At 39.3% G+C, this 22,802-nt stretch overlaps 1 protein-coding gene across 1 annotated transcript in view; it reads right to left on the reverse strand.

Annotated features, from left to right (window-relative positions):
* Window positions 1-22,802, reverse strand: part of REPS2 (RALBP1 associated Eps domain containing 2) — a gene marked incomplete at its 5' end in the record, with an annotated part of 62,329 nt that overhangs the window by 32,839 nt on the left and 6,688 nt on the right. Inside the window, 8 exons of the mRNA XM_010075279.1 lie at window positions 2,355-2,397; window positions 6,791-6,856; window positions 8,939-9,008; window positions 13,629-13,723; window positions 16,619-16,761; window positions 18,459-18,522; window positions 20,514-20,652; window positions 22,446-22,543. Of these exons, the coding sequence (XP_010073581.1) occupies window positions 2,355-2,397; window positions 6,791-6,856; window positions 8,939-9,008; window positions 13,629-13,723; window positions 16,619-16,761; window positions 18,459-18,522; window positions 20,514-20,652; window positions 22,446-22,543 (718 nt within the window). The remainder of the gene's footprint in view (window positions 1-2,354; window positions 2,398-6,790; window positions 6,857-8,938; window positions 9,009-13,628; window positions 13,724-16,618; window positions 16,762-18,458; window positions 18,523-20,513; window positions 20,653-22,445; window positions 22,544-22,802) is intronic.

Below are 22,802 nucleotides of genomic sequence, written 5' to 3' on the forward strand. Positions count from 1 at the left end.
AGGCCTTTTATATCACAGCTTCAGGCCTTCTTACATAACTTAAACTGCCAACAGGATAATTGTAGCAATTATTTTGAATAAACCTGAGTAAAATTCCATCCTCTCCCCTCCTCCCCCCATTTTACAGTTCTGTTGCCTTTCTCAACTGCAAGGGTAGTGTTTACACAGGTATAGCATCAACCTACCTCTTGCAAATACACATTTTGTAACTTGTAATATTCTAAACATCAGAATAAATTTTTCATAGCAAATGGTCAGCAAATTCCACTAAATCCAGAAAATCTAAATAGCTTCAAAGTGACCAAAACTGGTCAAATACATGTCTCAGTACCTCTTTCTAGGCCCTTCCACATCCCATTAATCCCAATGCAGTGCATTTGCTAAGAATTTAGATTTTGTTGAATAGTGTCCAATATTTTTCAGCTGTTGTAGTTACCAGTTCTTCTGCAAGACTGAGAGCTTTGTTCAAAATGAGCATTGACAATGTGAGATGTTACACTTACTGTAACACATTATGCATGACAGGCAAGACCAAAAACACATTCGAGTAGAACAGAAATAACTCGCACTAATGGGAAATGGATCACTTTTTTGCCAAACGGGCTGTTGTTAGAAAACAGCCCTTTAGCGGGACAGACATTTGGCAATGCTGATCTTATGCTTCTGATGTAAACTTTAATAAATACAGGAGTGAAAGCCATAATTGCCTCAAAATTTACATGTGATACTAAAACCTCTCCTGATGCTGAATTATTTATCTTGGTAGAGCTTTGAATTCCACAGCCCTATTACATGAGACCTAACCCAAACCCCCTGAAATAAATGGGAAAGTTTTGAACCAGGATCTTAAGGTTTTATACTCTTACTTTCCATATTATGCAGTGTATATTTTCCTTGCATTAAAATTGTACAACCTAAGAGTTTGACTTTTTTTTTTTTTTTTAAGAACGAGTAAGAGAGCTACCAAGTAAAAATATGCCGGCCGCAGCAGCACCCACAGAGAGCCCTGTGACAGTGAATCACTGCTTGCAACAGGAGGACCTGGGCACCCAAGAGTCAGTTAAGAGTCAGCAGCTAAGAGTCTGCACAGCTTAGGCTAGAAAGCCAGGCTCCAGAGCTGAGAGACTCAAATCCTAGATTCAAGTGGTCAGGCACACCTGAAGACAGAGACCCTCGAAATTACAGACCCCTCTAGGCTCTGTAGGACAAGCACAGAAGAAGGTCTGAATTCAAGGATGTGCTCAGGAATCTTCAGTCTCAACTTCTGCACTGAAGTAGTGACATATAGTCAGATGTGAGACAGTCAGATGTGACACAGTAGTCACATTCAAGTGACTTGTTTTCAAACTTGTTCAAGCATTTGCTATTTTACGCATTTTTGCAGAAAATATTTTTAATACATTTTTTGCATACTTGCATTTTATAACTCAGTAACACAGCAAAAAAATTTAAAATAGTATGAAAACTAAAAAGCTTTGGCGAGCAGCAGAAAAATGGCACAGAAGGCTATTCAGCCTTCCTGGATATAGTTCCCAAGAACACAGGATTTCCATCTTCATTCATCATGCGTACAGCTGATCCTCTCTTATTAGCAGGCTTTGACAAGCTTGTAAGGAGGGAGCTCCTGATTACACTCTCATTACCCAAGAAAAAGAAATTAAGCCCTCTAACCAGCTCCAAAAAAAAGTCTGAAGGGGAATGCATAATATGACTATACACCAGAATGGTGAACAGCCAAAACCAAATATACCATCCACTTACACACAATATTTTCTGGTACAGGTCTCCCTTTTCTTTCTTTCAAAGATACAAATTCAGCAGGTGTCATTGCTAGCGCACAACAGTATAAGTTCATATGCCCTTCCATCGCACACCAGCCAGCCACAGTCAAGTACACCAAGGAAAGGATTCACTCACCCACATCCAAGAGCTGAGCTACTATTGCTGTTTCTGCGGGAGCTTGCAGTGTCTCCCTCCATGTGCAACCACTGCACAGGTGGTAACAGCACAAAACTGCTGATAACGTTCCTCACAACAGGGTGGTCCCTCCAGTCCTGCCACCATACCCCTGGGGCTGGGCTGGAGGCAGCCACCACCCTGGCAAAGCAGCGGGACTGGACAGACAGGCAAAAAGAAGTCCCAGTGCCTTATGACCAGAGATCATAGGGCCCTAGGGCAGTACTTATTTAGGGTCTATAGCTTACAGATCCCTCCTGGTAGATCTGTCTGATCTGAGCTGTGCTTCCAGCACAACACCAGTTAAAAAAAAAAAAAAAAATTAAAAATGCAACACCAGTTCTCACGCCTTGTGTCCAACACCAGAGGATCGTATGAAATAGAAGTGAAAGCAGTACCTGGATCGTGGTCTGGCTCTAAGTGCATTAGATTCCTGAGCAGCTGGAACAGAAAAGAAAAAAAAAAAAAAAAAACCACTAAAGCATTGTATTTTAAATAAACACCTTTAACTGCAGAATCAGTGTTCATTAAAAATGTTGATGTGAAAGTGTGCGTATCTCACATGAGCAATGGGGACTGATTTTCACTTCTCCTTCCCCTTTGTTTTTGTAGTGTGTGAATGTCCTAAGAATTGAAAAGCCCACATGTAGTCAGAGTCTCATCTCTTAATTTGGTTACCAGAACCCAGAAAAAGCAATGGGCCTAATAGCTCTGATCTGTACTCCTGGATGTAGTTGTGACAAAGCAACATAAGGAATAGCATAAACTTTCCACAGAAAACATCTTACTTCTAGTCCAGATACCTATTAGTTGTCCTGCTTCCCAAAGCACAAAGCTTTATGTCCTTCCTAAACACTTGAACTAATTAGCATAAACGTTCATCTTCTTACCACCCATACAAAAAAATAAACACATCAGATTGAGACTACTTTGACATTGGAAAGGAAAGATACTTGAAGATACAAAGCATTACAGGCAAAGTGTTGATCAAATACATTCCTATCAATGTAAAAATAAGTTTCTTTTATTTGGATGAATTCCAAATATCCTGCCACATGCAGCTTTTATGTGATAGGAAAACAACAGCACTAACTTACCTTCTCTGGGTAATTCCTCGAGGCTGCTCCTTGGTTTACATAGTCTTTTTTTGTTACTCTCCTTACTAACATCAGACAATATTGAGAAAACCTATCTGTGTGATCACTTTCAAATTCAGACCACTGAGATAGCCTCAAGGTATTACAGTGGCATCAGTGATCCCACTGCAGACACACAGTAAATGAATCCATGTACTTTTCCCATTATTCTGCTAATCACGGTACAACACTTAAGAGAAGCAAGTAGACTAGTGGGGGAAACCACCACATTCTCAGAGTTTATAGCTTCCTTCAGATATATGCCTACTTCCAAGTCAGACATTTATCACCAGCCACTATACGGCACTACCTGAGAATATGACAGATCCTCCGGAACAGAGCAGGAGCTACCTGTGGTGGCAGCTGGCGAATACTGACGTTTTAATGGCTTGGATTGTACAACTGCATAGATCCTCCATAGGAGGCTTTAGGCTCACAGAAGACAAACAGCAGCATATGGCACATGTATAGCCACACACTATTTCTTCATAAAAGGAACCGCTTTTAGGGCCATGCAGTGCTAGCTGGTACCCTGGATGGAATAAAGCCAAATGCAGCTGTCAGTGACACAACCAACCACTTATAAATCAAGTTGCAGTAGATTATTGTCACCACCAAACTGTCTCACAGTCATTCCAGATTTCTGTGCAACAAACTCTTCCTAGCAACTAAAGGAGAGAAACAGAATTATTATTAAAATATGCAATGGTGATAATCCTCCTCTCTCTCTGTGTCAAACTCCCAGGGAATACAACTTCAGACACTGCTTCCCTACAGCCATATGACCCAATTTTTCCAATGCTGAAATTGCTGATTATTAAATTACATGAATAATTATTAAATATACGCCACTTAGAAATAGGAAGTATAAATCCTTTCCAACCTAAGCCGTGTTTAAGAACCTTCAAATTTTCCTTCTTTTATGGAGACTGTAATTCTGTTCACACTTCTTTCAGAAAGCCTTTTGTCTAAAAACCTGCAGATAAAACTGACATTCAAACTCTGCAAGGAGATCTTGTTGAGGTAAACAGGAAAGCACACAAGGAAGAGAGAATACTGAAATGACTCCTGATAAAAAAAATGATAGCAATAGGATACTACAACCAAGGATTTTCTTTTAAGCCTTTGAAAAAACAGGAAATTCAAGGTTACAAATACACAATACCCAGACTTAGCTTTACCTTTCAAAACAAGTAGTACAATATAAAAAAAATCATAGAACAGGTAGTTCATTATTAGGACATACAAATTATTGTGGTAGGATTTCCATAAAGCATGCAGTTATTCTGGTATGCTCAGTTTGTGTGTACTTTGTGTTTGAGGTGCAGGTTTACCCAAAACCAACATAATAATTCAAGATGATACAAAACTATTTATTCCAGTTCATTAATTTTCCATATTTCTATTGCTATGGATACATAAGCCTACCTTATATGAAACAGATACAAAATTAAAGCTGTGGAGTAATTGAATTAGTTTTATTATTTAAGAGTTTGTATGACTCCTGAAGCAGTAGGGTCTGATGACCTGAACAGCTTGGTCTGCACTAATTAAAATCATATACAATGATGAACTCTTATTTATTCATTCGCACCACAGGAAAGTGTGAAGGTTCCTGGTTTGGGTGTTGAACTTCCACCCTGCCCTCCCAATACATCTTAATTTAAACACTCCTAAGGATGCAGGCTCAGTAACTTTTGGCTGTACCCTGATGGCTTATACTCAGCTGCTGCCTCCTTGCTTTACAGGCTGATGATCAGGTGGAAAACCATACCATAAAAGGTGCAAGAACGCTACACGGCTAAGGAAAAAACCAAGAATTCCCCACTAGTTTAAATCACCCCCACTGACCCATCTATTACCTCTTATGGGTAGCCCAGGCAGAAATATACAATTTAAACACTCACAAATTTAGCCTTTTAAATGTCTAAGGTCAACAATGATCTTGCACTTGAGAGCCTAAATAAACTCACCAGATATTCGGAGATGCTGAGCATGTAAAGTTTTTACTGACTTCAAAGGTCTAGTCCTCCTAATGGCAAAGAAAACTTTCTAATAATGAACCACAGCAGCATCATCTTTCTTGAATTTACATAAACAGCCCAAACCAATAACTGGAGAAGGATGTAAAATTTCTCCCACTTCATCCCATCCAAGTTTTCATCCTGAAGGTTAATGATTACGATGACCTTTCAGAATGATGATCAATTCTGAAATAACCTCAACTACTGTGCTGTATCTAGCCCACTGCACAGATACATGTTTTTACTTCTAACACCAATCGCATCATGCCACCTGAAAATGTGCTCGCTCAAACCCTCACTGTGCAGGACAGCAAGGGCGAAAGCCCTACAGTGACAGGAGTCATGACAATGGGGTGAAACTCTGCTACTGTCTCCTTTGCTATACAAACACAGGAACGCTGCTGGAAGAGCACAGCAGCACTGGGAAGACCTCCCTGACTAGGAGATGAAGGACACGGGGAAAAGAGGTGGGTGGCAAAGGAGATGTACAGGTGACAGTAGATTTCTTTTCCTAAGCATACCGAAGATGAAATTACTGCACTGAAAGTAAAGCTCCCCAGGGCACTCCTGGGCCAAACTGGGAGGAGAACAGAACTGAAAGTCTTGAAACCACCCGCCTCTCGCCCTGAGACAGAAGTGTAAGAGTGTGTGTGTGTGTGAAGGAGAAGCAGCAATCATTTGAGAACAGGAGCTGAAGATAGGAAACCTCGCAGCTGACGAGTGTTTGGGAAGAAGCCTGGAAAAAAAGAGTTGGGAAATGAGGCATGCAGCTGTTGAGCAGCCGTGAATAAATCAAGCTACAAGACAAAACTGCTGTGACAGACATGTGGGGTCAGTTTTCTTAATCAAGGATATCTTCACGAGTAAAAACATTTATGCAAAATAAAAAGAAAGCAAGTCCAGATTTTAGCTTGACTGGGACCAGGGAAGGCTAGCAAACACTCTTACTGCCCTAGGAAAGAGATTAACAAAGAGGAAGGCAAGGGAGGTCTGATGAACTGAACCAAATGCATAGGAAGTTTCTGGAGCAACTAAGCAATTTTGACATATGCTGCTCCAGAAATAACATTTTCCAGCATGATAGGAACAAGGAGTGTATGTTGGAGTTGGGAGAGAGAAAAATGAGGGGTGATTTCAACAAAGAAACACCCCCTGAATCAAAAGCTTGTGTCCATGTTGTAAGTGCCTCAAGGTCTGTGTTTCCAAAAGGCCATCTACCTTTAAACTCCTTGACAGAAAGTATGAAAGTTTAGTTTTTACAAAGAAAGAGGCCATTTCAGAGTAGTTACTGAATACCTGTTCTATACTTGAGAAGAGCTTTTATCAAGAGGTACAATATTTATGCTCTGGGACCTCATTTGTAGTATAGAAAAATAAAATTCAGACTCCTTACAAAATACTACGTTAAAAACATCTCCCACACATGAAGAATGCATGTACACTAACAAGTGAAAGAAAGCAAAAAAACCTTTTGACAAACTGAAGTATTAACTAAGATTAATTTTGCAAGTAGAAGTCATAAATTATGAGGTAAAGCTAATTTCAATAGTAAAATAGTATGAGAGCAAAAGGACCTTAAAAAAATCAAATTACATCAATTTAGGCTTACTGTGATAAAAAAAATATGTGATCGAAATGCTAATGGAAGCAACAGGTCAATTTTTTTCTTCTTACCTGTTTTCACAGTCAAGTGCTGAAATTCCTTTGGTATCGTTTTGAGAGCAGTGTTTACTTTAAGAGCTTAATAAAGAGAACAAAACAATGAGAATTACTTTAACTATGTGCAGGTAAAATCTGAGAAAGGAGCACCTAAATCGGTATTAGTTCGAACATCTGATAACACCAAACATACTCAAAAAGCAGACAAATACCCTCAGAACACCCAAGCACCCAAAAAAGTAACAGTTTCTAAGAGCACAAAAGTCAAGAACAGAAAGGCCTATGCCCAAGTTGCCAAATCATCTCAAACTTGGAGAATTTGGCGGTTTGAGTGCCTGAAACCAAGGAAAACTTCTGTTTCAGAGATGTAGCTCTCTCACAGAGACAGCCGTGAGCCACACCTGGCACAGCCAGGACTCATCTCTCCCTAGCTACAAACCTCGAAAGCCAGGACGCATGAGAGGCTTGCTGCTTCTGGCAACTGAAACCTCACCAGCCTGCCCCAGGGAACATCATATGGAACCAACAGAGGCAGGGTTAAAACTTAGGAAAGAAATTTAAGAAATACCAGTTCTTTGTGCTTATTCCCCTTCCACAAATGCCTACGCAACCTTTATTAATCTTAGGGCATTCTTAATACATTGTAGCATATTTTAATGTACTGTAATACACTGTATTGTAAATGACCACTTGGACTAAATCTCTCGTCTCCATCTGCCTTTATGAAATAAAACACATGGGAAAAGTCTGGTTCTTGGGATCCACTTGTATTTATATTATCTTCCATATTCAATTATATTTAACCTGACAGGGTGGAGCTAATTTACTTGTATAGTTTAGAAAATGCAGAAAAATCAGCTTTTACAGTCCTGAAGTTCTTGACTTCTGGGGAGATCTGCTTAGTCAGGAGAGCAATCTGCTCTTTCATTTGTCAGAGTAGCAGTTAAGTGGTAGAACAAGAGCATTTGTACTTTGGCTGAAAAGGTATAAATCTGCGTCATAAATACAGCAAGTCTTCAGCCCTGAAGGACTCCAAGTACCAAAGCAGCTTCCCATCTGACTTAACATGTCAGCTATCAAGAGCAAAGCACAAGTTTTTCACCTATACAGGGAAGAAAAAAAGATTCCCCAAGTAAAAAGTAAATCTGCCCTAGACATGTGAAAGCAATAACGTTCAAGGTTCAAGTCCTGCTCTTGTCCATTACAAATTTTACAACAAACCAAACCTTGTCAATAAAACATGAATTTCTTGGAACATGCTGACTTGTCAAAATGTTTTACAAACACCCATCAACTCTGACAACCCTTCTCTGACCCAGAGACACTGGGAACCTGCCAAACTTGGTCACACCTGAGTGTGGAAGGTGACTCAGGAATGCGGACTACCTGGTTGCACAGCTCTGATGCAACCTCAGCATGTGGACAGCTGGGAGGTCAAGACAGATAATTTTTTAAAATCAATTTATAATCCACAGCTCTGAGAATAAGGCAACAAAATACCCACAACTGTTCTGTTTCCACAGCTGACGGACAGGGACAGTAAGCAAGAACCTGAGAGGCTGGGGAAAGGGAATATAAAAGGGAACGACTGCGAGATATCCAGTGCTTGCTTACTCTGGAAGCCCTAGTAGTGGCTGAGTGGAAAAGGAAAAAGATCACTTCAATTCCACATGGCTTGCTGATGCCAGATTTCAAGTGAAATAAACGAATCAAGTATTTTCAATCCAGCTTGTCCAAAACTTTTGTTTTGCAAGAAAATATAGGATTTTAATAGAAATAAAACCTAATGTTCAAGTGTTACTATTTCCTGCAAAAAGGGAAATCCAAAATTTGCTGCCAATGTAGTCGTTACACTTACAAAATTCCTGATAAAAACAACTTTGTTGAAGTAAGAAGTGCAACATTAACTGCATTAAGACTAGACATATTTTAGAAGGTGTATTTCATATCATTCACATATCATAGTTCCTAATTTTGAAGCAAACCCATCCATTTGTCTTCGAATAGCTGCTGTCAACGAATTGTCTCTTTCAATCTGTAGCAACACATAGCGAGTTTAGAAATTAAACTTATAATTGCTACTGTCAGCAAATATATGGAGTTACTAAAACCACACAGAACTCAACCCCTAACGGGAAAAAAAAAAGTTATTTATTTGAATACCTTGTTTTTCATCTTTCTTTGCATCTTGTAACAGGGCAGAGTTATCAGGTACCTCTTCAGCTGATGCCTTCTTAAAGAAAGAAGATGGATTTATTAACTGACTGGCATAGCACACACTTTCCACAGCCAAATGTTTAGGAATACAGACCAACACAAACAAAGGTGATATTCTCTCTTGCACCATAATTAGCTCTGTCATACAAGACCTTCACAATACAACTATAACTCTGCTTTTCAAGGGACAGCAGCTCCACACCTGAAATTAGTTAGAAAGCACTTCAACAGTGAGTCACAAGGAACTAAGGCCTATATGCAAGGCGACAGTTCTCATAATTGAGCAATGTCATACTGTGTCTTCTTTTGTCTTCGGGTGTAATCCCTGTACTAGAGTTGAGAAAAACCTTCTCCAGCCCCTTCACAAGAGTCAGTCTCCATCAAAATACTCTCTCCAGGCAAAACTCCAGCTGTACTCCAGAGCCCAGTAGTTCTGTTTAAAGTCTTCCACCTGAGGTGGCTGATCCCTGGACCAGTCTTGCCTTTCAACATGCAATAACTGAGATGGGAAAAACAAATTTTATTAGCATGTCTGCTGGAGGCCCACAGGCCTCTGATGGGGAAACAGAGAATTTATCCCCAGCCTTATTCCTTAGCTTTTCTTTATTTCAGCAGCGACTTATAATGTAGGTATTTGTCATTCTTGTAACTTCTGCTGCATAGCTCAGAAGAAGGAACCAGGAACAAATTCTACTACCATTATCTGTAAGAACAAGGATGTATTCTGCAGCCAAAACAATAAAGCAAGCATCAGAAACCCCAAGCTTCCTTAAATATTAAGTGACACTGGTTTTTCTTCCCAGGGAGCATGGAAGACGTTATAATCCACTGAGCCTAAAAAAAAAAAATTAAATTCATAAACACAGATTTTGCAGACATTAAAAAAAAACAAAACACAAAGAAAATCTCAAGTCAGTAATTCAAGAGGGCCAAGTCCAGAGTAAAGGGCAAAGAGATCTATTTTGTAAAGTTGCACATGAGATTCCTGAATGCTTCTGAGGAAGCAACATAGCAAAAATACAGCTTGAAGACTCTGAAAGTGTTTGAACAAAACACTTCACATCCCTAGCTAGCCCTGACACTCTGAAGAGCATCAGACTAAGGACCTAATCCAGTGCATGCTTGAATGACAGAATGACTCTCACAAATTTCAATGAGCTGTGAGCATGACATTTCTGAGGGAGTTTAGAGCAGGCCCAGCCAGTCATTTTATGCATATAGTGCAAAATCTTGTGTCTTTAAGATTTTGTCAGCAAGAAACCTTGTGGAAAAGAGCCAAAGGAGTGGAAAAGAAAGAAGGGGAAAAAAAAAAAAAAAAGGGAAAAGACAGATCAGAACCAGAGTGGGAGACAAAAACCTGAGAAAAAAATATGGGAAAACAAAACCTCCTTGTTTAACAAAAAGCAGTCACCCATGTCATTCTCAAGCATAACATTAGCAGTTTTGGTGTGTTTTGTAAGTTTAACAAAGCCCAGCATTCAGGTGACCCATCTCCTGCCATTATTTTCTTTATGGATGCATTCAAGAACTACTTCCACTGCACTGTAGTACTGTAGTTCAGCAGTTACAGGTAAAAATGGTCTGAAATTAAACTAAACAGCCTGAATAGGTGGCAAGAGACAATGACAGACATTATTGCATAACTGATTGAATTGATAATATAAAAACTTCAATGCAGTGATCTCAACTGTCTAACCTATATTTCCTCAGGTAACCAAGCTACAAATTAAATTGCAACAGTGAGTTACTGAACCTCCCACAGAGGGAAATGAAAGGAAGATGAATTACTGACCTTTCAAATGATACTCATCCAGTGTATTAATTCTGAACATAAAAACATCAATTGAACAAAATAAAAAAAATCAAGTCAAAATAATTCTCAAATCAGTTTTGAGAAGAGATTTTCTAGTCCATTAATCCTGGATAACGAAGGACCAAAATAACAAGGCCCTGAAACAAACTAATTGAGAGCTTTGCTCTTCATGTCTAGGACCCAGGCAGTGAGGAACTGGAGCAAAATCAGTCAATTGTGTTAACACTCTGTTATTTGTTTTGTGTCAGGTAACACTTATCCATGCTCAACCAGCAGGCCATCATGCTGCATTTCCAGCCTAGCCGTAAAGAAACTGATTTTGCAGAACATCCTGCCACCTTACAGAACCTCAGAATGGCACAGAAGATACAGCTGTTCCCCCAAGAACATTATCTGACTACAGAGGCAGTACAGCAATCTGCGAGTTATTGGCAGTTATGGTGAGAATCTCAAGGAGAGTGCAGAGGTAAGGCAGAGGAGCTTTGCAAGCTTAACTGCTGAAAAACGAACAAAAAATTACACATAAAATGGGAGACTCATTGCTTGTTTGGGGTTTTTTTACATGTTGTGCTGTATACTCTCTACAGCGATGCAATTATTACTGTAATACTCCTAAAATTATCATCTCCACTGCAGCAGAAAAATCTAAAAAGCAAAAAAAATATAACTTAATTGCTTAAGAAATCATCTCCTTCTAGATTTATCCTTACTCTGCACATACAATCAAGGACCACAAACAAGAAGAGCCTAAAAACCAGACATTTAATAAGATTATAAAACAGTATTGGTTAGGTTACTGAAATTACATTTTATTTCTAAGAAACACAAGATGACTCTGAACGCAAGACTTCTCAGCTTTCTGAAATATATAAAAGAACATTCTAATCTCACAGTCCCAAAGGCTGTGCTACTAAAGAGCAGACTTCCTCCCAACTTTGCAATAACCAAAGACCACTTTGAATATCTGGGTAATCCGCAAAGCCAGTATCCTAACAACAAGGGTTCCCTGAATCACAGAGATACTGAAGTAGATCCTGAAGTCAAGAAGTTACATAAACTGAAGCTTTTTAATCAGTGTATAAAAGATACATCATTATACATTTATTTATAAAATATAATTTGTATATAATATCTTTTTTTTTTAAGATATGAAGGTGTGTTTGTGTATGCACATAAAAATGCAAGTGAAAAAGAGAAGCTGACACTCGGGGGTCTAACAAAACAATATCTGAGCATGGATATGTCAGTTTTTAAGTAGAAGATAAATTATTCTCTCTAAAACCGAGTGTCTTAAGCTGATGCAGTGAGGTAACTCAAATACTCAGTTGACACTGGAAGTGGAATTGTGTACATACGTACACACATACGCTGACATCAGTAAATGCGAGTTTTCAACACAGATCGCCTTGAATTTTGCCTCTTACACTTGTTTAAATTGCAAATCAGTATGCATATGTGCTAATGAAGCACGCTATCCAGGGACTGCGGAGCACACAGTGCAGAAGCACTACAGCAGTATGGCAGAATCTCGCAGCTGCCTGCGAACAACCACCCTCCCAAAATAAGGTCATATGCAAGGGACAGTTCTGCTGTGGTAGAGGACCTGCCTTCACTGCCACAGTACCAGCAGTCCACATTACTAGAACACCAGCACTGCTTTCAAAACCCAGTATGACTGCTGTACTTCAGCCAAGCTCCTCTACAAAGAGCAATACCACCCAGGGAGACTGCATATATCTTAACAGTTCCAGAAGATAAACTGGATGCTCAAAGCGCTGGCTGCAGCATTGCCCAAAGCGAACATTGTGCTCTGTAGCAGCTCAGGAAAAGTTGCTTGGTGATACCACTGCCGAGCTGAATTTGATAAAGGAACAGCAGGGTTCTGACCCAGGAACTCCCCAGAGCAAGGCATAGGGGAGAAATAACTGGCAAACAGCTTTTTTGAGCTGCCATGACATACCCATTACTTTTTAACTTGGAAGCAGCATCAGAAAGGCCCATTCTTGCAGTCAGTCTGCCATTTCATTCACTGCCTTTAAATTAAATCCTATTAAATCCTTAAATCCCACAGCATATATATTCAGAGCTGCAATATCCAAGCACAACTCTCGCCATGGTTAGTTCAGCTCTACAGGATCTCTAAAGTTTCAGTTTTTAACCTCAGTGATAAACTCTTCTCCTTCATTTAGTTTCGCTTGCAACAGTCTTCCATGACAAGGCTGGTATCTGTTGTGATATTGTTCCAATGGATCTCCATTCTTCCCCCAAAACACTCCTCCTAGCTCCTTACAATTACTTCCTACACCCTTAGATAGTAGCTCCTTAGACTATGAAAAGGCTGGATATTAAAATGGAAACTGAATCACTTAGAACAGAACTATGCATGTACAAAATCTGGGATAGTTTCAGTCTCCAAAGCAGCAAAGTGCAAGGAACTGGGACAAGCCAAGACATTTTTCTTCTCGTCATCAAAACTGAGAGAGTGAGTGTGGAACCAGAGCACTCTAAATCGCAGAAACACTCAAGAGCTACATGGTCAGGAGTGCCTGACTACAACAAGGTCTGCGCCTGAAGCCTCACATTTTCAACCAATTCAGAGTCAGGAGACATTTCTCCTGAGCCCTGTCCATGCACCACACCATTCCTCCTGCAGCATGGGAAACTGCTGAGAGAGGGGTTTGAGACGGCTTAATGGAAAGCTTAGAGACTCCCAAAGTCCTCTCAAAGACTTGCAGTTCTGCTGCCACGCACACCACAGTCACTGTGAAGCTGGCCTGTTCCTCTGCACTCTGCAAAGCAACCACCCTGCTTACACCTTCTCACCTCTGTCCGACTGAAGTCCCGAGCCTGCTGACCGCCTGGCAATGTCTCAGAATAAGACTCAAATAGTGCAGAGTCACGCATGGGCTTCAAAGAAGCTGCAGGGGAAAGAAAAAGAAAGTAAAAAAAAAAAAAAAAAGAGAGACACACCAAATCTTTGGTTAATACACACTTACTGAAAACCTGTTACGGCATCATTTTGCCCTTGATTTCTACTTATCAGAACTGATCTATGGGCCATGATGCCAAACACCATGAAGCAAATCTTTCTATCTAGTATTTTGAGTAAGTGAATATCATGAAAGAGGTAGCATGTATAATTTCTGTTGTAGAAGTAATTGTGAAATTTGGGAGAAGTGATTCTTTACAAACATTAACTGCCAAACAATGAGCATTTATTTGCTTTTTTCCTCCTCACAGTCCAGTATCAACTTAGTTGGCCTTACAGTTTATACCTTGCTGTTAAAGGTATAAAGGTTAAATGTTGAAGGTACTTAACAAATCTTCAACTCCAATTTTTGACATTTTGAATACTGAAACGTATAATAGAATCTACATTATACACTAAAATTGAAGGCCAGCAAAAAAGCAAGGACACTCAACATGGCAGATGCTGCAGTATATACCATCTTTAACTAAACAGCATTGAAAGCAGGAGAGGGGAAAAAAAAAAACAAAAAAAAACAAAACCAAAAAAACCCACAAACAAAAAAAACCCCAACTTATCAGAGGAACATTCACAAGAACTTAATTTCTATTGCACAATCTCAGGTCCTTCTGCTGATATCACTCTGGGATTATTTCTTCTGAGATAAATCTGTCCCAACAGCTGGAAAATGGTTTTTCTTAACGATCAATAATATTGAAAGGCAGAATAACCAGTTCTCTCACCAAATTTATAGCTTCTGGCTAACATCTAGTTTAACTGAATAAATGAAGCTCTTGCAAATCTGTCTTAATTTACAATACAGTGGGTTACATACAGAACAAATAGCTTTACAGGTTCTGTAAACTAGTTCTAATAAAAACTTTCAGAAAATAAGGTGGTGGGTCAAATTGTCAATGGAGTTGTGCCAGGACAGCAGTTGGACCTGCATTTGTAGTTTATAGAACAAGTCATAAAACTAGCAAGATTAATCCATTCTTAAATGCTCATTCTTATATTCCAAGTCACTTTATTTGAAGCTTTAACACTTATCAGATGCAAATATTTCACTTGAACCAAAATCTGCCTCATTCTAAAACAACTACAGCAACCTAATGAAAAACAGTTTCCAGTAATTTTCATCAGGTTCCTAACAAGCCAAAAAAAAAATAAAAATCTAAGTTTCACAGAAATCAATATATAAACATGAAAACAAAAATTTCTCATTAAAATTTATTTTGATATATCGTCAGGTAAGTGTATGAGGCATTTGCTTCCTTACCAATGCTTCACTTCAGAAGCCGGTACAACCAGGGCTCTATGTTTTCTTGTGATTCACAGTGTTACAGTGTGTTGACATGTTCTTTATTAATACAAGTCTTTCAAAAGACATATTTCTGAATCCTGACTAGGTAGCAGAACAGCGCAACACATTTTCAGACCCTCAAGCTAACCAGAATTAGCACACTAGCTGAGGTATTTCGAGTGCCCACAATGAACAATTAGTTCTTTCACCTCTTACACACAGATCAGCTTGAAATGCTTGGTTGTGTGCAACACCACGAAACAATAATCATCTAAGAAAATGGTAAAGACCCCAGTGTTCAAAAGGGACAAATGAGGGAAAAAGAGGACTCCCAGGGAACAACCAACCACAGCTTACCGTGCTCTTCCTCCCACAGATATAATGATTCCCACTACTAGAGACAGTTATTTCCATTGCAGTTTTAAGCAAAAAGGCTTAATGTGAAGACACATCAAGAATCTGCATGGAGGAGCTAATTTATCATGAGAACAGGCATAAGAGTAGTGAACAATGTAGTAGTCCTGAAGGGAAAAGGGTAGTTGTAATTATGACATGGGAATGTAATTAGAGAGACTAAAAGTGATGAAGACTTGGAAGTGCAGGTTTTATAGGAGCTTCGCCCTTTGGATATGAAGACAGTGGATTATAAGGAACATGACTCCACCAGAAATTACTTCACAAATCCAATACAGGGTGAACATTTAATTTTCCTAACTGCAACTTGATTTGCTCTTTTCCTGTCTTTTAATATATTCAGTGCCATCAAATTTAACGGAGATTTTATTAGGTCTTAAATATTATCCTTTAGCACTGTAATTATCATTTGTGATTAATCCTCCTTGCCCTAGAAAGTCATGCACATTTTTTAGATGGAATTGTATATATTTCAATGTTCATTTATAATTAAAAGATACATAACTGGAGAGAACATATGAAAGGGCAGGCCTCTCACTGCACATTGTTACTGAGGTATCTTATATTTTGGATTAGTTCATCCTTGTGCTACACAAACTGTTGTAATCCCCCCATCATTACTGCAAATTACTTACAGAAGAATCTGTGGATTACATAAAATGGATTACAAAAAAAGCCCCAACCTTTGATACAGCCAGTAACTGCATCTAACAAAATACATCAGCATAATAACTTCTAAAGTGGTCCAGTATCATTTTCAACCCATCTTCGAGACAGATTCTTAAGGGAAAAATCATCAAAATAGTTAAAAACCATATAAGTCTTGTTGTATAATCTGTGACACAGGTAATTATCTGCCACCTCAGCTAGGAACACTGGAGCAAAGGCAGACATTAAGAGGCAGGTAACTGCTACACTTTGCATTGCGATTTTGTGCTTTTATACATTCCTTCTTCAGCAATCGCCTCCTAAGCACAGTTAAAAATGTATGTGTTAAAAAGCAAATGGAAAGTCATTGCGCAGCACAGAACCCCATCCTACCTGCAGGACGGAAAATGAAACCTGTCTTAAACACACATTGGGTTCCTGAGATGGCTACAGGAACATGACCTGCTGCAGGGACGTTACCTGCTTGAAGGTACTCGGGCAGCAGCGTCTCCGGCAGTGCCTCCGGCAGCTGGTAACCATTCTTCCTCGCAACCACGAGGTGGAAAGCAGCACAAAACTCTGGGAGTGTCAGCGCCCCATCACAATCCACGTCGCTCAGCTCCCTGCAGGTACGACAGGCACACATTTTCCAAGCCATTACCTCAGGGAAGCATATGTGTGCAACCACAGGGGAGACAGAAATGGAACTTTGACAAGTATCTCTGTCATTTCCACTTGATCCTAACTTGTATATGTGTCTCAGGGAAGATGAAGCAAACTAATTTTCTAATACCGACTTGTCTCTTATTTCTTTTTTAATTAAGTACATTTTTTGTTATACATCATACCATATAATATGCTGGTATATATATACTATAACATGAAATACATATCCTGTACTTCCAAGGGTGAAATTAATTTTCCAATGGTTGGAAGCACTTTTGGCCAATCCATGCAGAATCTTAACCCAGTTCAAGCAGAAAAAGTTAAAAATGGACTTCAGCAATGGCTACTTAGCACCATTGACTAGCCTCAATAAAAGAGCTAGATTAATGCTTTTTACAAAAGAATTTATCTACCAAACATGAACTGCTTAACTTCTCAACTAAAGTGGTTCTCTCTTTAATTCTAGGATGCTTCTCAAACACTAAAACTGGACTTCAGAAATTCAAGAATTCAATTTTATAAATTTACTCTTTGTAAGAATTGAGTAATATTTTATGAGCACATGGACTAAAGCAGATAAACATACAGCTTCTTACTCTTTGAAAGCAATGAGCATTTTCCAAGCTGTTGAGTTTATAGCAACAAAGACTGAAACATCCCATGTGTTTAACACAGCAACACAACCTGATAAACCACATCATCACAAAATCATACCTATCTATTAGAAAGGAATACTTTCCTTTAAATTTTGCACAGAGAACAACTTGTGTCAGCAATAGAAATAAAATGTGTTCTGTTAACATATTGGGTTAATCCATTCTTCATAAGTAATCTTAAATTTAAATTCCAATATTCACTTTCCCCAACACTATGTTTCTACAGTTGTTGGTTTGTTATTTTTATTTTCACAACTGACAATCCGCTTTGAAAAGATTCCAGACATATTCTTTGACCCTGACAGATGTTTAGGCTCTGGCAAGCTTTTCTTCTCCTCATCTTTCTTCATAACAGCATATATAAAACCTCTATCAGCATTTCTGATCAATGTTTAAAACTGTTTGTTCTTTCTATCCAAGTTGCAAGAATGACACTGAACTACAAAGCACCATGTTGTTTATGAAAACACAATGGAATTCTTGTCAAATTTTATCATGTACGGTTCCATCTGCAATCATTTCTAAATAAGCTCATTAAAAGTAACTGCACTGGTTCATTAGAAAAGCATTGATGAATTATGTAGTTGTACTTACTAAAAATTAGGCATTAATTAGGCCTCCTCTGACAAAACACAGACAGAAACATAAAACCAGTGACATATCTAAAACATTCCAGAGGTGCTTCTCCTCTGTGTCATTTCATGAAAAATGTCAGCTTGTTGAGCTAATGATGCTGCCTACAATATGCTTAAGAACAGCTCTCAGTTATATCGCTGTTCAGAACTTCCCAGTCCTGCTGAGCTGGTGAACATCTCCCCAGAAAACAAGTGTGTCAGGAAGATCAATGAGCACCCTGCTGCTTGGGCCTGAAAGTGATTCTGGAGATAAGAGCAATAATTATAATTGAAGACACTTCTCAAAATTTAACAAGAACTCTTCAATAAAGCGTCTTTCAAAAAAAACAGGATACACATCCCCAACATTATTACAGTACTTACCAGATGTGAGAAAGCTCTGGGATGGGCAGCTTTGATTTTGTGAAGAAATTCTTTGCCACAGAACCTGTTGGGAAACCGTACCTTATCAACCATTGGAAATTAAATCTCCAATTATTTACCTTTGGCCAGGGCTGCTGCGCCACAAGCAGCTGGTTACTTGATGTCCGAGAGATGCTCAGATTAACTGGATGCTAATATAGCTGTTGGACCATTTGTCTCTTGGTGAATAAGTGAGAGAGAAAGCCAGACAGAGTTGTTAACCTCATTTCCCCATTCCCTCCATATGGGAAAAATAAATAAAAGGAAAACACGCTTCAGTACTAGTGACTCTAACCAGCATAATTACTATGTCACCAATGATGAAATAACAGACACAAAGGGCTCTGGTTCACCCAGAAGCTGTGTGTGCAGCAGTACAGTGCTGCAGTGTCTGCACAGCTCTCCCAAGACGCTGCTCCAACCATGACTTTTCCCTGCAGTGGCTCAAATGCTAGGAAAAAAAAGAAAAAACCCAGGAGATTCCGGTATCATGTAGCTACTGTCCCGCTGCAGGCATCCTCACTCACCCTGCCACAACAGCCCTTCTCACTCGTCTCCTAACAAATCCACCTCTTCACCATCCCATTATGCACAGGCTGTCAGGGGTACCCTGAAAGCCCTTCCTGGATACAGGCTTACAAAACATAAGGCAACATAAAGCACAGACTTATGGGTCTATACTCCTCCTCCCCTTGGGCGTTCAGGTCAGATCACCTGCTGCAAGGCGTAGGAAAAGCTGTCACTGGGGCAGGTCCAAGGTTCACCTGGCGCAGCATGTCCTCTCCAACAGCAGATGCCAAGAGAGGAGTGCGTGACCATGACAAAGCCACATAATAATAACGTACTTCCAGGATATCCCCCAACCTCTGACCGCTTGCGATTCAGGAACTTTCTTAACCAGGGGTAGCACTTAAAATATTCAATAACTTCTGACAGATATTTCAATCACAGATTTCTCAAATAACTTCTTAAAGCTGGACAAATATCTATCTAGCATCTGTATCACCCAGCAGCAAGGATTTCTACAGCTTAATTATTTTAGGATGCTGTGGAAGCTCAGATTTATCATTTATAAACAGTAATTTTGGATGTGCAAGGACTGACTGAGAATCTTGCTAAACATAAAGGAAAACGCACAGCTACCTGACAGGTTGTATACACACACGTGCATATATACACAGTTACAGACATACATAAATCTGTGAGGAAATACAATGTTGTTAAACAACCATTTTCTCTTTCAGGCAAATTATATGAAGGAGACTTAACTGAGGCAAAGAACCAGTGAAGCACTAATATCTGCCAGCAGCAGGTAATTTCTTTAAACTTCTGGCTAGATCCCAGTCTTCTGAACCACAGTAATGGAGCAGAGCTCAGTAAAAACGCCTCAATTTAAAACCTGTGATGCTTTCATTGCCAGACCAACTGTCTGTACCTGCAGTCAACTCCTCTCACAAGCAGCCTGATGCTCCTATTCAGGATAGAAATGCAATCTCAATACACGGTTAACAACACTTCTAGCATGTGTGTTCTCTCCAGCATTTGCTTTTAATCACCTAAAGGTCAAAATCTTAGTCCCTCACAGCCATAAACACTCAGGCTTGATCACAAAGGACAGTTAACTGTATGCTTCACCTTCATCACCTGGACGCTGCCACATTTCTGCTGGGAAAGCAAGCATAAGCCTAAGGGTTTTTTCAGCTCAATATACACTGCAGTTTTCATCTACAAATACAGTCCCTCAAAGTGAGAGCTCATTTTGAATTTTACTGAATCGCAACACTTCTCTCTTAGATGTAATTATTTACCTAAAAGAAGGATACTTAGGAAAAAAACATAATGATCACAGTACTGATTTGCTCTTTGATTTGTCTCCCTTTAAAAAGAAGACACAATCAACTCTTTATCATAAACTGACTCCAGAGACAAAAAAAAAAAAAAATTTATCTACCAAACACTTCATGCCTCTCAGCCTGGTCTCTCTACTCAACATGCACGTTGTTGGGTAAAAACTACCTGAAATAAAGGAGTTCAGGTCAGGCTGCAGGGACCTGAACTGGTTGATGTAGTAGTCTCGCTGCTCCTCTGTTATCCTCCAAGGGTCATCTGAGTAGTGGGCGCTGCTGTCCTGCTGCTCCCGCTCCACTGAAAGAGACTGAAGGGAGGGACACTGGCACCAGCCGCAGGTGGGCGGCCAGAAGGGCCAAGCGGGACACCGGGAACTTTGAGAAACCAGATTCACTCTCTTCTATTAGCAGACATGTACTTTAAAAAGACGACAAGCAGAAATGGCCACAGTGATTACCGTCCCACTACTTATCAGTTAAAGCTGAAGGTAATATTAGGTATCTTTACACGATTAGAGGAAGTTTTACATGACCAAAGCTAAGAGAAGATGGAAATCCTACTACTGCTGACTGCAAAAAGGAAAGTCCAAGTCATACTTTATTACGTCTGGATTCATTTTGGGGGTTCATTTTGGCTGCCAGGCATTACAACCCTGAACTGCACACTGTACACCTGAAATGGATGGAACTAGTAAAGGACCTAAAGCTGTATTTATGCAGCACCATGCATGAAAATTTAGCTTTGCTAAGAAACTACATTTTTAGTTAAGGAGTGGTGCTGTAACTACAGAGCTATACTGCTTCTGGGCCCTCCATCCGCCCAGGTAACTCGGCACACATTACACCGAGCAAGGGAGAGACACAAACCCCTAGAGACCTCCTTGACCTTCTGTCATTTCTCACGGTTGAGGTAAAAATTCTCCTTCAGGAAAAAGAACATTCTGCAGGAGAAGGACATTTTATTCATTTGTGTCTTTGCTTTCTGATTGACTTGTTTGAGGGAGGTCTGTGTGTTTGGTGGGTTGGGTGGTGGTGTTTAGAAGAGGGCTGCTGACACAATCAGTGTCTTTGTTAAACTGGAATGACCTAGTATTTCAGATGCTTTAGGCCTGGATGACAACACTTTTAAAAAGGGAGGGTAAAATTAATAACCAGGCTACAACCAGCTCCGCAACTCCTTCTCTGACACACCTGTCCATTTCCTAAGAATCAAATGCAAAATACCAGTTCTGAAATACATCAAAAGATTCCCAAAACAGGCGACAGCATAAAGCTGTAAAATAGTTTTCATTTCAAAGTGCTGCATAAATGCACCCAATTTTATTTCAAGTTAGCACAAATTATGTGGCAATTCCTGTAGATCTTTTCCTGAGGCTCAGGTAACATGTTACTATGGGTGTGAGGTGCTAAGCACTAGGGAAAAAGTACAGAGTCTGAGTCTTACTTATTAAGGAAAATCTCTACCTTAAGAGAGCTTTGCCCCTCCTTAGGGCAAACTACTTGTTTGCATAAAAAATGCACAGCAGGCATACTGGAACATCGGAAAGATCTCCTTTTGCAACCAGCAGCGAAACATAGGACCAATCTCATAAAAGCAAACAAATGCCCAGAAATTAATTTATTCTGTTTGAGATGCAATGTAACCACCTGGGGTGAAAAAAACAGAATATGCAGAACAATAGGCCTTAAATTCTGTGCATGTGTTACAGATACCATGCTAAATCAAGCAGCAACGTCTACAAAACCTCATATATTTTAAATTAAAATGTTTTACTTTTGCTAAGATAACTTCCTTTTTTTTTTTTTTTTTTTGAACTGAAGATTGGCTGTCTAGTTTTCCTGTCTATGCTATCTGGTTCTTCTCATTCTACTTAGCTTCAGCAATTTAATCACCTGGATTATTTATTTTAATTTCTCCTTCCCATCAGCTTTGTTTTTTTCTTTTTCATATACTAAAAAAAGCACACTTCAGCCTCTAGTCTAAAAACACCATGGAGAACACTTTTACTTTTGAAGTAAGAGTTCTTTTGACTTTTTAAAAAATTGTTCTATTATAGTTTTGTTAGTAATACTACACAAAAAAACCCATGCAATTCATTACCCGATTAAGAGTTGAACAGGCGACTGCAGGTTTAGCTCCATAACTCCCTGATGATGGTCCATCTTGCTGGTGAGTAGAGTGTCTGACTTCATAAGGAGCTACAAACATTTAAAATTAAGTATATAAATGAAAGGATAATGAAAAAAGATTCTATCAGGCTAAAGGAACTAACTAAATACCCCACAGTCAAGAATCTAGCTTGTGAACCTAGTATCATAGTATCAAAGTCCATTTTATCTTCTTCAAAAAATTCCAGCCACATACTTGTCTTTCACATCATTATTCTTCAGACATTACTGACAGACACTGTCAGTTATATACCACTAGATAACTGAAATAATTGTTCATCATGTTGAA

This window comes from Pterocles gutturalis, unplaced genomic scaffold, assembly GCF_000699245.1.
Source record: "Pterocles gutturalis isolate BGI_N339 unplaced genomic scaffold, ASM69924v1 scaffold16102, whole genome shotgun sequence".
Lineage (NCBI taxonomy): Eukaryota > Metazoa > Chordata > Aves > Pterocliformes > Pteroclidae > Pterocles > Pterocles gutturalis.